The sequence below is a fragment of the Hydractinia symbiolongicarpus genome, chromosome 5, assembly GCF_029227915.1.
Source record: "Hydractinia symbiolongicarpus strain clone_291-10 chromosome 5, HSymV2.1, whole genome shotgun sequence".
Classification (NCBI taxonomy): domain Eukaryota; kingdom Metazoa; phylum Cnidaria; class Hydrozoa; order Anthoathecata; family Hydractiniidae; genus Hydractinia; species Hydractinia symbiolongicarpus.
The window spans coordinates 4226920-4242071 of record NC_079879.1 but is presented as its reverse complement, the minus strand read 5'-3'; the positions used below and the strand labels follow the sequence as shown (position 1 = coordinate 4242071).

Here is a 15152-nt window from a genome sequence, read left to right as displayed (position 1 = left end):
CGTACACCTCAGTAGGCACTTCAATGTCAACTTGGGCAAACCCGAAGAGCGATCCATCAAAAATGTCTCACACCAGATCATCTAATTCTTTAGTAGGGTCTGCCCTTTTTATCAACTTCTCCTTACCACAAGGAAAATTTTGTAGCAGAGTGCTTGAATAGAGCATGTTCGCAATCATAGCCCAGTATAGTCTTGCACATTTTCGGTTCGTTATAAATATGCGATCTGATACCCGTCACATTACTCTCATGGTACCTACAAAATACGATAGCTGGGCCACCTACCATGCCTGTTTGGAGGAGTTCATAGGCCTCGTTCTTTGTACATATTGTACAAGCGTTTTGAACCTGTTTACAAACCTCGCATCGGACTTTGGTGCAACGAGCCTCACATTTATGCTTACAGGGATCACCCGGTGCATAAAGCTTTATATCTGGGTTCAACCGCATAGACTTGTTCAGAACGTAGCGCATTGACACACCCGGGATGCTAACAGCATCTTTCAAAATGTACATCTCATCCTCGTAGTATGTATTGCGGATTTTGTCGACAGCCTCGATAAATGGTATTACGTCCGCCATATTGTATTCGGCTAACCAATCCAGCATCGTGACGCATTCTCTTTTAAAAAACTCATTTCTGAACGTCTGGTAATCTTCGAGTGATAGGGTGTTTTTACTACTGAGAGTGCTATAAACCGCCTCATGATCGACTGGGCCTCGATGTTTCAACTTTTCGTAGCATGTTCCCCAGTCGTATGGAAACACAAGCTTCTCGAGATTGCAATCCAGCGATTTGCACCATCTTTCATAACTCAAGCCTGGTGCGGAAAAATTCTTAATATCGATAAATTTGAACCTCGAGGTGGTTAGAAACATGTAATCATTATCCTTTTTCGCTACTTTGATATTATCATCATCTGCAATTCGTTCTACAAAATTCCTCTTTATCATGTTGATAACGTACTTGCCACCGTTAAAGCCTATCACTGTTACTTGATTTATCCATTCGTACTAAGCATTTTGAGTTTGTTCCGGGAGCATATCGAAATCATCCGACTTGGGATATATCTTTTCAACTCCTTTAACAATCCGTATCTGTCTCTGCTCTATTTGCTAGACGAATTTTTGCACAAGCACCTTTGGGTCTTCATTCATGATGAAGGTAGGATGTTGTTGTAGGCTATCGTTGTTGGCTACGCTGACGGGTATATGCTCTGATATATATGTTAGATAAGACGTTTGCTGCTGGTTCAATGGTGCCAGGAGAGCCTCGAAATCAAAGACAATGAAGTGGGGATATGGTCGAAATTTTTTCTTGAATACCCTCTTAACCTTGGGAGGAATTTCACACTCCCATGCAGTGACAATATTGTAGCCAAGTTTCCGAATGTGATCCTCTTTAAATTTGGTGAAATTAAAATTATTTTTATCCACTTTGGTTCTATTAGGCTGACATGGGCATCCATGCCATTTGCATCCGTGGTATTCGTATACTGTTTTTGTCTGAGGATCATACCCATCAATCTTGTATACAGCCTTACTGCCGTCGCGTGTCACACGTTCTCCCCCATGCCCACATAGAGCATGATATATATGCCTACCTGTTTGCTTTGACATGGCTTCAATCCATTCGCATGCCGCGTAACTGAAACCCTTATCGGGATAAATTACCTTTTCAGAGCTACTCTGCGTGCGCTCAACCCTATCGCCTTTGCAAATGATCTTGGTCTTGATACCTTCGCATTCATTCTGTTTATGTCGTGTGAGGTTCTCCGATCTGTTGAATCTTTGTGTACAAACCTCGCATTCCCAATGCTGCGTTATAACCTCCATCTTTTTGATATAGAAACAATGACCCTGCAGCATACCAATATTTATCGTGTCTAAGTCTTTTTTGTATTGGCCTTGTCCATATACGAGACGCCATGGGGCCTTGTCGTTGTTTGTTTTTGGTTCAAAGACTCTGATATTAATTTTGAATTTTGTAGCGATACCTTCCAAATTGACGAGCCTCGTGGCACGTACCTCTCCCCTCTTTAACTTGGGTTCCTCGTAGTATTCACGAGCCAGTTTGAGAGCTGGCCTTGTGAGGACCTTTTCGCACTGTTTTCGCCCTTCCCGGTAATGAACAGCTAGGCTTTCCAGAAGCACAAGCTGTCTGTTCTCTCGTCCGTCTTGTCAAAGCTATAAATACACCTTTTTCCGCGCAACCAATCTGGTAATTGGCCACATCCAAGTAGGGGCTCCCTCGTAGAAATTATCTTGATCTGCACGTGCTTGAAGACTATTTTACCTTCATGTGCCCCCAGGGTCTCGATAGTTCTGTCTTGTGGTAAATAAGCTTTCGTCCAGAATTCCGCGTCTTCCAGATCCAGGCGCTTCATCTCACAGGCATCGATAAAAGCCTCGATTTCAGCCATGCTTGAATGTGACCCGGAGCTCTTTGTTTTGTGGTAATTTGCCACGTCGCCTCCGCCTCTGTAAATATCAGAGCTAAAGCTGTATACCACCTTCACGCGCATGTCTACGTGTGGTGTGATTTTTCGCATAATGGTATATGTCAATGGCTGGTTAAGGTTTTTGTTGAACCTCCATGTTTTGATGCGGTTTCCGTCTTCTATCATTTCCGTGTCGTCATCATCAAAAAAATTGATATCAAAAATGGATATCCTCGATCACCTCCGTGTTGGTGGCATGCTTAGATTCTTTCCCAAACATGTGTTTGAGGTCCTCAATTCCTTGGTATTCATCTTCGATGGTTACCCGTTGAACTTTATCGTGGAGAGTTGTTGTTCCTGAAAATTGATCCCTGGCCTTGTTATAATAGTAACTAAAGGTATCCCGCACGCTCCTTAGTTGTTTAACGAGAGCTTCGCGAGTTGCCGCTACTGATGCCGACAAGGTGTGATATATTTTACTGATTGCATTTTTGAACCAACTCATCTTTATTATAGGTATATTTCACTTTCAACCAGCATTTTTTTTTTGATTTGGTCAAGGATTGGAATTTCCCTTACTCATATTCTGTATGCCTTTGTGCATGCGTTGATGACGTCATGTATCTTACATTTAATATTATTATATGTTGGTTATTTGTATTAATATTATTTTGTGTTGATATCAGCATATGATTTAGTTTTTACTTGTTTTTGGGATGAAGGTGGTGGTGGAAATGGTGAAAGCGGTGCTTTTGGGGGTAAAGGTGTGGAAAGAGCGAAAACCTGATTATAATCACTCCATACTACTACTCTTACCGTGGTTACAAGATGTTTGGCGGAACGTCGCCAGATTCGTCCAAACATTTTCAGTCACATCTGCGCATAGTCGAACCTTTATAATAAATTAAAGAATGTTCGGACAAGATGTACAAATCAACCACGGTACTCTCTGGACTTTGTGGTAGCTTTTACCTCTGAAATGATTGACCTCTGAATGACACACACACACTGAGTATTTATCAGATGGGCGCTCCAAAGCATTTTTTTATTTTTTCCTATTTAGGCGCACTTTCAAATTTTGAAGACAAAAAGCAACATGGCGCACGACCAAAACATATCTGACACCAGGGCAGAACTTGCTGACTTATTAAAAAAGAAAGAAGAACTGGCAGTAAGTTTCAATCCTTTCTTAACCTTTTTTCCTTATATACAAATACGTTACAAAGCCATAATTAGATATACGCAAACCACGGAGGTAGACTGAGACAGGTTTGGCAGAAAATAAGGACGTAGTACTGGCTAGCTAAACGTAATGTTGAAACTGTCGACTCTGAATGACGTTTTGTTTAGCCCGTAAAACCTTAGGACCAAAAGTGATCCTTTGGACAATTTTGGAAAGTTTAATATTTCATCTAAATCATCTTTAATGGCCTCGGAATCCAAAGTAATGTTTTTTAATCAGTTAATAAACAAATTTTATACATTCAGGCTCTAGCTAAAGGCCGTTTTTCACATATTTCTCACATTGGACACGAGGGTGCCCATAAGCCCCATACGCCGTAAAAAGTGTGGGCGTTTTCGGGCGAGTTTAAAAAAAAGTCAAGTATATATTTGCCTGAAAACCCCTCAATTGACCCGAACAATGCTCAAAAAAGAAAAGAAAAACAGACACTAATGATTCAAAAAACTATAAAAATAAAACTTACCATGTGGTAGCGAAGTTCTTAAAAGAACTGTTTTTAATAGTTCAAAATAAGATTTACTTGATAAATAACTTATAACTATCGTCCGCATGGTATGTTACAAGGAATTGCATTTGGGGAATGATCCGGGCGTGTTCGGGAATGTTCCGGGCGTGTTCGGGAATGTTCCGGGCGTGTTCGGGAAAGTGCGGGCGGTTCCGAGCGACAACCGCCAATTAAATTAGAAAGGTCGCCCGAACTCGTCCTTATATATATATGCAGGCATTTGCAGCTTATCAGCACCCTCTTCATTTGACCCCAAAACAACCCTTTGGACAATTTCGGACATTAATAAAATTTAAGTATTTCTCATTGCAGATATTTAACCTAACCTGTGGACCATAAAGAGATGTTGTGGAAGACATTCATCTAAATGATAATTTTTAAGCCATTTTTAGAAATTTTGGCCTTAATTTACCAATTTCAGACAGGTGTCCAAAAATTTTGTTGTTCTAATAACATGGACAATTTATCTGCGATTATTCTTTTTACAGAATATAAAAATCTTATTTTGTTTTTGAGATATATATATATATATATCCTGTTTTAAATAAGAGGGTAAATCGAATTTTTTTTTCATAACATTTTTGTCCGCTACGAAACAGCTGTGAGCTAACTATAAACATCTTTGATTTCAACAATTTTATCTTGAGAAAGCCCACAAAGGTCTTAACTAAATATGAAAAAGAAGTATTAAGTTACTTAGCTACAGAACACGATGCAAAATGCAAAACTGTATGGCCAAAAAATACCTATATACTCTTTGCAGAAAATTATAAAACAGAAGAAACAAGATTAAAAAAGATAACAATATCTATAAAACAATTTCTTGAAATCAAATGTGCTCTTATAGCAAAAAAATAATATTAAAATCCCTGCAAAATAAAGTAGTTTACTGTTTTTTCCCTTACCTTGTTCTCTGCCAACCTTCAGTTAGCTTCAAAATGGCTGAGACACTATTGTCTTGCTTATTCCAATATTTGCAAAAAATTCCGGTTTCAAACGAAGATTCCTGGGTCAAGCAATTCAAGTCCAAGGTAAACACTATCCGCCGTAATTTTTTGGGAAAACCATAAATACCAAAACATTATACGCCATCGCTGTGACTTGCCTTAAAAGTTTAGATATTTATTTAATTAAACAGAAAAAGGATCAAACTACATCAAATTGCTGTGCACCACTTTAGCTACTTTTTCTCCTCTTTTTTAGCGCCTAAAGCAGGGAATTCCACGAAGAAAACAACACGCGTGCTACACATCGCACGCGTAAATCTATTTTAGAAAATTTGCGCGTGCGTTTTTTCGATTTTTTTCCTGGTTTATTTCACTCTTATCAGTCCCATGAGTGTTCTTTAAGTGGTGTAAAAGTGCTAAATATATTAACAAAACACCTTGGTTCGTTGTAGGAAGTAATTTATAATAGGTAAATAACATAGAATTAAATTTAAACAGTGGACGAAAAGACGCTGACACGTGCCACACGTTGCACTTACTGCAATAGTCTGCCATTTTGTTTGTAGTGCTATTTATCGCCAACCTTGTTCCCAGGGTTATATTTTCTCTGTAGGTTATCTATAAAAATGGTAAAAATGGGAGTCATTTTTTATTTATTGAGGTTTCAAGTTTTGTTTGTTAGCTTTTGGGAGACGGCTTGTTTGGAATAGTTTAAAGTTGTTTTTAGATTTAAAGTTGTTCTTTAGATTTTTAAAAGTAAAACAAGTATGTTATGTTCTTTTATACAGTTAGAATTTTAAAATAAAATGTTCAACATTTAATTTCACACAGGCAGAAAAAAACACATTTAGTTTAAACACGGGGAAAAAAACACGGCGTTTAATTAACGTTTTTAAAAAAATTTAATTTAACCACAAGTGGTTATAAACTGTTTTTAATGATACAGTTGAAGCTGTCGATGTAAAACGATTGGTTTTTGGATTACAGTTTTTAATAGTTAAATGCTTAAAGCATAGCCTTAAGCGGCGATATTAACTACGCTGTAGAAAATCAACTATTAAAATTCATTCGTTAATTTTTTTACTTTACGCGAGTAAAGAGCGTAATTAGCGCGTGCGATGAATCGCACGCCTGAAAAGCTGTTGCACGTGTGTGGGCGCGTGCGCGTGCGATCGCACGCGTCTCATGGAATTCCCTGTAAAGAAGACTTTAACTTAAAGTTTAAGTAGTTTATAGTTCGCAAGACGAACGGTGCATGGTACCAGCCAATAGAACCATGTTTTCAGGCCCCCTATGCCAAGTCCGTAGCTAGTAACCCGGCGATGCACAAGGCTGGAAAGATTAAACTTTCGCCAAAAGTAATGTAGTTTTGTGTGTTTTGTTCGACGAAATAACTCGAAACTCATAACACGAGGATATATATTTAAAAAGGATTTTGGATTGAAGCGAAAAAGTAAATTGTTTTAGTACTTTTTATTTCAGTAAAATTAAAACAATATATATATATATATATATATATGCAAGAAAAGTATCATTAATGATAAAACTACAAAATTTCCAAAAAAATTGTGGAGACTATTTTAATTTTGTCCGCGGTGTGACCGTAGCGAAACAGCCATGAGTTAATGCCCCCCCCCAATCGGTTGAGTATTTTTCTCGCTCAAAATTCCAAAAAGGGCAAGCCAATGGCTAAAAGTGCAATGTAATTTTTGTTTACATAAAATCATATACTAAATATGCGCCGATTCACCTATAAAAAAAAATCACAGTGCGCAATGTCTAGGCTTGAAACATCCATTTTGAGTGTGCTAAACATGTGGCTTCAGTTAGTTTAGTAGAAAGCATGTATAGGTAACTATAAGAAAAAAGTGTGCATGTATTATCAATATCTGATCAAAGTATATTCAAATCTTTATGGAAAAAGTTCTAAATATGCTGTTACAGTATAATTAATATGCTACCTTTAATTTGAAGGTTAATCATCCAATACATATAACTTAAATAAGACAATCACAGCATAACTATGCTGTGTTATATTTTAAATGCTAATATATACATTTATTCCCTGTCCGCATTGTCTTTTGTTTTTAAATAGAAGTAACTTAAAAGTTAGCTTTGCTGATAAAACCAGGTTTGTATACTCAGCAAAGGGTTTATAAGGTAGCATGCTTCCAGTAAAAATATAGCTTTGCCTGTAAACAACCATATGTATACAATCAAAATAAGCTTGCCATATTACCTGTACACACGGTTTTAGTTGAATAAAAAGCAAATACATACATTGGTTTCCTGCTATATTTCACGTACACACACAGTTTTAGTTGAATAAAAATAGGGTGGATATTACAGCTTATGTAAGCATGGAAGTTTTCACATAAAAACCGGTGTTCCCTTCATCAATTTTTTTATTGGCTTTAAATAATTGTAGTTGGTCACAAATCTTTCCTTCTCAGCACTAAAAGAGAATGCGAATTTCAACTTAAGTGTGTGAATTTTGCTTTCAACAGTTTAAATAAAGTGATTTGCTTGTTATAAGTAGGATGTAATTGATGCATAACTAGGAGGTGTATATACTTTATTTATACTGGTATAACAGCATATTTAAAAGTTTTCTCTGACTACTTTAGCATAGCTATAACTAAGTTATTCGTGTGATTTAAAGATCATGTACTGCCTGAGCACCATAAAAGATAGGTTATTGCTTCCAAAACCTTGAAGGAAGAATGTTTACCTTTGTAGTGAAATCTTATTTCTAAAAGGCATTCAAACTGTGATCATCCTGATTATATATGTTATGTGTTTGTTTATACAGAGGGATTAAATTCAAGATTAGGATATTAGGATATTTGAATCATCACTAAAAAGAATATTCTAACACCACTTTCACTTCCCATGCTTAAATCAACCATGCTTTCTCCTCAAAGTTCATTTTAATGGAAGGAAGTATAAAGTTACTTAACTACAGAACACAGTGTAAATTGCTAAATTGTTAACAAATGGCTGCAATAGTAAATTGATATGAAAAATTACATTCTTTGCACCGTTCACACATCTATTTTCAAGCAATCAATAATGTAGAACTTTTGTTTTAACATATACAAAGTTTAACAGTAACCATAGTCACAGATTAAATAACTTTTGTATTACAATGGAGCTGATCTTAATGGGAAATTATGAAACAGCAGCAAAGAGAAACAAGAATAAAAATGGGACTAAAATATAGCCATGCTAAAAGTTTGACAGCCTAACCCTTAAAATCAAGAAAGCTCTAACAGCAGAAATACCCCTAACCCCTAAATATCCCTAACAACAGTGCAAAATAAAGTATTTTCTGTTTAGTCCATTACCTCTTTGTTTGTTTCGTTTCTCCCCAACCCACCAACATTCCCCATTTTTTTTTTCTGAAATATATACTTATACCAATTGAAATCCAGCTCCTGCCACACATGTTTTATAGGCATTACTCAGGGTCAAAGGCGCAAATAAGACAAAAAATAGATCGTGTCCCATAAGCCACTAGTAATTTTACTAGTGATTTTGGGTTGTTGGCCTGAAAACACATGCATATACTTTACCAATTTGAAAATATCCGTTTTGGTTGCAGTACATTGCCAATGTTGTATATTGGAACCATATAAAATCTTATTAAGACAGAAAAACAAAATTTATGTTGATATTACTTGGTCTGTCTACAAGAACTGCGTGATTCAAACATGCCCAGAATTGTATGCGTGAAGCATATAACTTTGATAAAAAGCATAATGATATACATCGGCAAACAAAAGCTGTATTTAGTGAAGTCACGCAACTCTGTGGAATCAATGGAAAAAAGTGCTGCCTTGATATTAGATGAATTTATATATGTATGTGGACATTTGTGGACATGATGCTCTTGTAAAATACCACGATGGAGTTATTGTTAGGGTATTAAATTATGACTTTCAGCTAACTATACATCACCATGAGTCTTTGTTTCTCAAACATATATACCTTTGTTCACTAGGGGCAGGGTTTGTGTAAAACATGAAAGCGTTTCGGATTGTAACTCTTTCTTCTATTTTAGCTTAGTTTGGCAAATCTGGAAAGGCAAGTATATGCATTTGAAGGAAGTTATTTAGAAGATACTCAATTATATGGCAATATTATAAGAGGATGGGATAGATTGCTGTCACAAAAGTATGTTTAACGATAAATTTTGCCATATAATTTTGCTTTTGTTACCCACATTTTCAAGTATATATATATATATTAATTCAAACTGTGTTTGTTTTTGTATATATATTTTTTAAATATAATTTCAAGAAGTCCTTTTCCTAATATTTGCCTCCATCTTTTTCCTTTTTTTAGACAGTTTTGTAAATATACGATTAAAGATTCCGACAATTTAAACTCTCTTTTCACCTCTGTAACTCTATTTAACTCTTTTTGACATTAATTACTAGCTGTAAACTGGTGGAGTGTTGTTGCAGTATTATATATACTGTTACTAATAAATAGAACATTAACAGTGTTGAAATTTACTAAACATTCAACCGTGTTAAACACGGTTGAATATTTTAGTAAATTTTTACTCCTTTTTCCCCAGCTACATGTGTGTTATTTTTTTTTATAGAACTGGCGGACCTAACCAGAAAATTGAGAAAAGAAATCGCAAATTTAAGGAATCTGAACGATTGTTTTCAAAATCATCTATAACTTCAGCAGCTGTAAGTTGTGACTACGTCTATCAAACGCATTCAACATTTACCGGAATTCATAACATTTCGCTGTGTAAAAAAACCTGGAAAAGTATCTTTAAGTTTTGTGTTACTTAGGCAATTATAAAGCTTCCATATATTTAGCTGTTTTTTATTGAACGAAAGCACATTCAGGTTGCTCCAATCCAAATAACCACGGGGATGATATACTAGATTAAAAAATAATCAGGAATGATTATATTGGTTCTAAAAAGGTTTTCGTGACTTCACCATTTCATAATACGAATTATGAGTGTAACTGTGATATTCTAGTAATAAACTAGGAAAACTTGGTAGCTTGGTAGCTACAAATTTTGTTGATAGTAAATTAGCTAGTTGGATTTGGTGGCAGATTTTAATCCGAAGAAGAGGAAATTGAATTGTTTATTTTCATGGCTATCTTTAAATAATCACCTTGTTTTTAGGCTGTGGCGGGTATGGGAATAGCGCAGCAAGAAGACAAAAGTAAGTATATACCAAGTGTTGATATTACGGTAATAGAAGATAAAACAAGATATTTGCCTATAGGATGTTTTGTCTTCTTGTTTTAGAAGATAATTTTCAACTGGACAATGCACTGCATCATACACATTCAGAACATTCAGGTAAAATCATGAAAGGTAAGGAAATTAATTTTGGATTAACCTGCGAGAAAAAAATGTTAAACGGTTCCCCTTGGTTTTTAAAAGTCAATATTGGAAATACAAGAAATCAGTTTAAAATGTTCTCATCCTAATGTTAATAAATATTTTTTAGTAGAAATTAATTGACCAGCAATGAGTTTTTATTTTAAATATATATTTCGAATATCATTATCCAGATCTAACAACGATCAATAAGAAAAGTGAAAACAGTTATACTAGTAGTATATAATTTTTTTCGCTAAAAACACTTACTACAAATGTCGTAAATGAAGAAAAATAATCTCGTAAAACGACTTAGCATGTCCGAAACATAGTATTATAATAAAAACTCATTGTTGGTCAGTTTTTTTTTACATATTTTATATGCGATTGCATTTGTATGAGAATTAAATTATGTTTTATAGGCCATCATCACAGAAAGAAAAAGGGTAGTAAACACAGGTAACATCGTTTCAAATTCTTTGCAATTTCTACTGCAGAAATTTTCGCGCGGATTTAAATTCGCGAGGTTAAAAAAGTCGTATTTCAAGAGGATTCAATTTCGCGAATTTAGTATATTAAAAAATTCACGAGGATTAATTTCATGAATTTGATATTTTCAAAAATTTCGCGAATTTACGATTAAAACATTTTCTCGCGGATTTAAAATCACGAGGTTAAAAAATCTTATTTTGACAGGATTCAATTTTGCGAATTTTGAATTGGTATTTTTAATAATTTCGCGAATTTTTTTTATTTTTTTTAATAAGATCAAAGTATTTCTGTGTTTCCTTATATGTAAAAATTTCAATGTTAAACAGTTATATTTTTTTTTATATGTTTTTATGATATTGGTTTAATTTTTTTTCAATGAATTTATAAACGTTTCCTTATAAAGATGCTTTCCTTCTGAATGTCTTAAAATTTTAAGGAATCACTGTAAAATTTTTGATGTCATAACTATCGCGTGTTGTTTGTTTTATCTAGAATCGAACTGAAGTTGAAAAAAGGTTTAAGTAAAAATCGAGAGATCGACGTAGATGTAAGTTTGTTTATATTTGGAATTCCGGCAGACTATTCAAACAGAAAGGATAAATATTGAAGATGAATTTTGTAGTGTAAAAATTACTCAATTTTGTCACTTTAACGACAGACAGTTTCGCAAGCAGAAAATTTCGTGAGTATAAGATTTTGACTATTCTCGTTAAAGCTGACTCCCGTTTTTTCCATCATAATTTTTCGTTTGTTGTTATTTTCGTCAAACGTAAAATGCTATAACTTTCCTAAATGAATCTCCTTGCCTTCCCTTTTACCCTAAACGTCAAAATAATGATGAAAGTAGCGATCAGTAGAAACAAGTTACTAAAAGAGACGATTGACTTTTTTAAATCTCAAAAAACCTAAAATGCTCTTGGAGTATTTTATCTGCCAATAATTATTGTTTTTCCTTCTTGGAAAATTAGATACTTGCGTAACCTGATAATCTCAATTTTTCTGCAGGGTGACGATGCTTACTCGAACTAATGAGATGGATTGAAATATTTTTCTATGTAATGTATGACATGTAAATAAATATTATGATTAATATACCGTCTTTAGAACTAAACACATTCCCATATTGTCACTAGCATACGATGCGTTGTTGGAAGCTGTGATAAAAATGGTGAAATGAACGACAGAGCAAACAATAGTAACTTCTACGGATAGATTGATCCCCAACCATGTGTCTTCGCTTTTCAAAACATTTTCTTTACTTTCCAAGCACTACCTGAATGAAATAGATTATTATGGTCTGAATTATAAATTGTGTCGCAAAATGCAAGTTACCTTTGTAAATCGCAATAAATAATGTCCAAAAATGTAATAATATAGTAAACGGTAAAAATTCCAAATAAAGCAATAAGTGTATCGCTATGTCGATTTAAAAAATTCAAATCACAGTAATTTGTTGCAGTTATTTTTCTTTTCAATAATTCTTGTTCTTAAGGCCAAAGGAATGTATGATTTGTAACTGTAAGAAGAAGCGATTGATGACTTAAAAGTATGTGGTTACCTTTACTCCCATGAAAAACACGTCACACCTAAAGTTATGTTGGGCGTATATTAAACTGCCTATCCAAGAGGCTGGCAAGGAGCGTAGATATTTAAAGTTTCTGTTCCCCAGGACCTCTTACGCTTTTTATATTTGAACGGTGTGAACAAGGCCCTAACCAGTGCCGGCCATGTGACGACAAAATAGCCACGCATAGTGGATATTTTGAAAATAATTATTGTCTCGCCCTTCCAATGCGTACATTAAAAATATACACAGGCAGTCGAGAACATCAATAAAATTAATTATTAAATCAATATTACGTCGGAGGCGACCTTTAAACCCCTATTCAGAACACCAAAACCAAATCTAACACCTACAACGACACTACATTCTTGTGAAAGTTGGTTCTGATTTCCCGTTGGAACTTCTCCAATGCAGGGTTGGCGCACGATCTTTTTTCACACTTATGTTGGTGAAGCAATGTCTTTCCAACGCTTCTACTTTATACAACATCTGGGAGTACTTCGCCAATCACTCCGGGACCAGACCCAACAACATCGCTAACACAGAGCCCACGCTGTTTAGAGTCGCTTAGGATCAGGTTCTCGACATACACGTCCTCAATATTGTATGGCATTACGCCACTGTAACAGTCTTTTGATTTAACGTGTTGTCTCCAAATAATTGTCGTGATTTTAAGGTTCAGCTAGCATCGGGTAAAAGACAAACCTAGGTCATGACATGCGTAACTGCCTCCGTTATACGTGATGTAGAGATAGAGAAATGTATGTTCTAGCACAGTCGCGCACGCACATCTCGCGCACGCATGGTTAAACACAACAAAGTCCCCATCATACAAGACCTAGTGGGGTAAAGTCCCTAATATACAGTCCCTAATATGCTTAGTCATGCATAACGAGGTAAAGTCCTTAGTTCTAGCGCATCTATAGGGGAAATTCCCTTATATAATGCTGACGTCATAAATAACCAACGCATGCGCAGTAAAGATGTGAACTGTGTTAGTTTTGACCACTATGAAATCCTCCGACAATGAAAAAATTCATATAATTTGTAGAATGAATACGCGCACCGTGAAACAGTTACGTGATATTGCAAAAAGCCGTGGCTTAACCGGGTATTACAAGCTACGCGCAAGGCCGAACTGGTTGCCCTATTGGAGGATATACCACAGAGATCGGTCAAGCCTATAATACTAGAGGCCATGGACCTCTTTGAGAAACAGGAGGTATCAAACTATAGGGGTAAATTAGGGAATGGTATGAATGGATTTTGCCAAAATCGGAAATGGACATATTTGAAAAGGAGGAACTGAGAAAAAATCGTTCCATCGTGAAAACCAAGATGGGTGGATGGCACAACTGGTTACTGTTCGCAAACCTATAAAGGAGGTGTCGAGAAAACATATGCGTCATTCAAGCGTAAGGTGATGGATCTCTATGATAGGACAGCTAACTCTAAACCTATGCTTCATGATGAAGTTGAAAAAGAGGCTGAAGAAGACTACCTCGAGGATATGCAAAATCTATATGATCAGCCAGGGCAAGATTTTACACCGCAGAGTCATAAGCATGACCTCCACAGGACATTTCGAAGTTTTCGCATTCCCGGTGTAGAAGGAGTTGACGTCGACGGGTATATGGGGATGGTGCAACCCAACCTAAGAACCTTGATAGAGGACCAGGTAAGAGTTATGAGATCGGCAAAAGTACAACTATCCGTATGGATCACGTGGAAGAAGAAGATAGTTCCAAACTCGAGGGAGGTTAACGATGAGTACATCGAGGTGAAGAAAGCCATCAATGGTAATATGACAGATATCTTCTAGGGTAGCGGCGTAGACGATGTACTGGATAGGATATTTACATCAATCAAAACACACGTAGAACATCCGGCACCGCCTTAGAGTGGCTTCACGATTAGTCGAATTCTATACCTTGATATAAACTTTCATAAACTACGGTTAACAAGGGGTTCATCATACATAGAACTACCTAAATGGATAACTTCAAAGAAAGCTATCATCAACCCAGTGAATGAGGATGATGAATGTTTCAAATGGAGCGTCATTGCATCACTACACCATACGGAGATCGGAATGAACCTAAGTCGAATATCACAAATGCATCGCTACATTCCCCTCTACAATTAGGAGGGTATAGAGTTCCCAACAAATATCAAAGATATATCCAAGTTTGAAAAGAACAACACGGATATCGCGGTAAACGTCTTGTACGTAATGGGAAAGAATCCCGGTAAAGGATGCGAGGGAGACAAAAACCAAAAATATGAGTAAGCATGTACCATGTGGCTGGTGTACCTATAGCACATTGGCCTATGGGTATGTACTGGACCCACTAACAGTCCACAGGGGTAAGGATTGCGTCAAGCGATTTGTGAACCAATTAGAGGATGAGGTGAAGCGGCTTTACTATACCTACCCGTATCAATCCATGCTGGAACTGACAGAGATGTTAAAAAAGGGAATATGATGAAGCCACAGAATGCCATATATGCTTGAATCCCTTTAACGATGAGAATAACCATAAGGTTCGAGACCACTGTCACTATACAGGGCTGTATAGTTTCATACCTTTCATCTTCC

The 15152-nt window shown here is 35.9% G+C and overlaps 1 protein-coding gene across 1 annotated transcript; it reads left to right on the top strand.

Moving 5' to 3' along the window:
• Positions 1–3173: 3173 nt before the first annotated feature.
• LOC130644256 (chromatin modification-related protein MEAF6-like) lies at positions 3174–12100 on the top strand. Its single transcript, XM_057449791.1, has 8 exons — positions 3174–3611; positions 9199–9311; positions 9748–9841; positions 10297–10336; positions 10423–10491; positions 10920–10956; positions 11482–11536; positions 11995–12100. The coding sequence occupies exons 1-8, from the start codon at positions 3537–3539 to the stop codon at positions 12016–12018; spliced, it is 507 nt and encodes a 168-aa protein (XP_057305774.1). The 5' UTR covers positions 3174–3536; the 3' UTR covers positions 12019–12100.
• Positions 12101–15152: the final 3052 nt, after the last annotated feature.

Excerpts from the sequence above, each read along its gene's own strand:
- LOC130644256 (XM_057449791.1), top strand. The coding sequence starts at position 3,537 with ATGGCGCACGACCAAAACATATCTGACACCAGGGCAGAACTTGCTGAC. Across the intron at positions 3,612-9,198 it reads AAAAGAAAGAAGAACTGGCA|CTTAGTTTGGCAAATCTGGA; the intron begins GTAAGTTTCAAT and ends CTTCTATTTTAG. Across the intron at positions 9,842-10,296 it reads CATCTATAACTTCAGCAGCT|GCTGTGGCGGGTATGGGAAT; the intron begins GTAAGTTGTGAC and ends CCTTGTTTTTAG.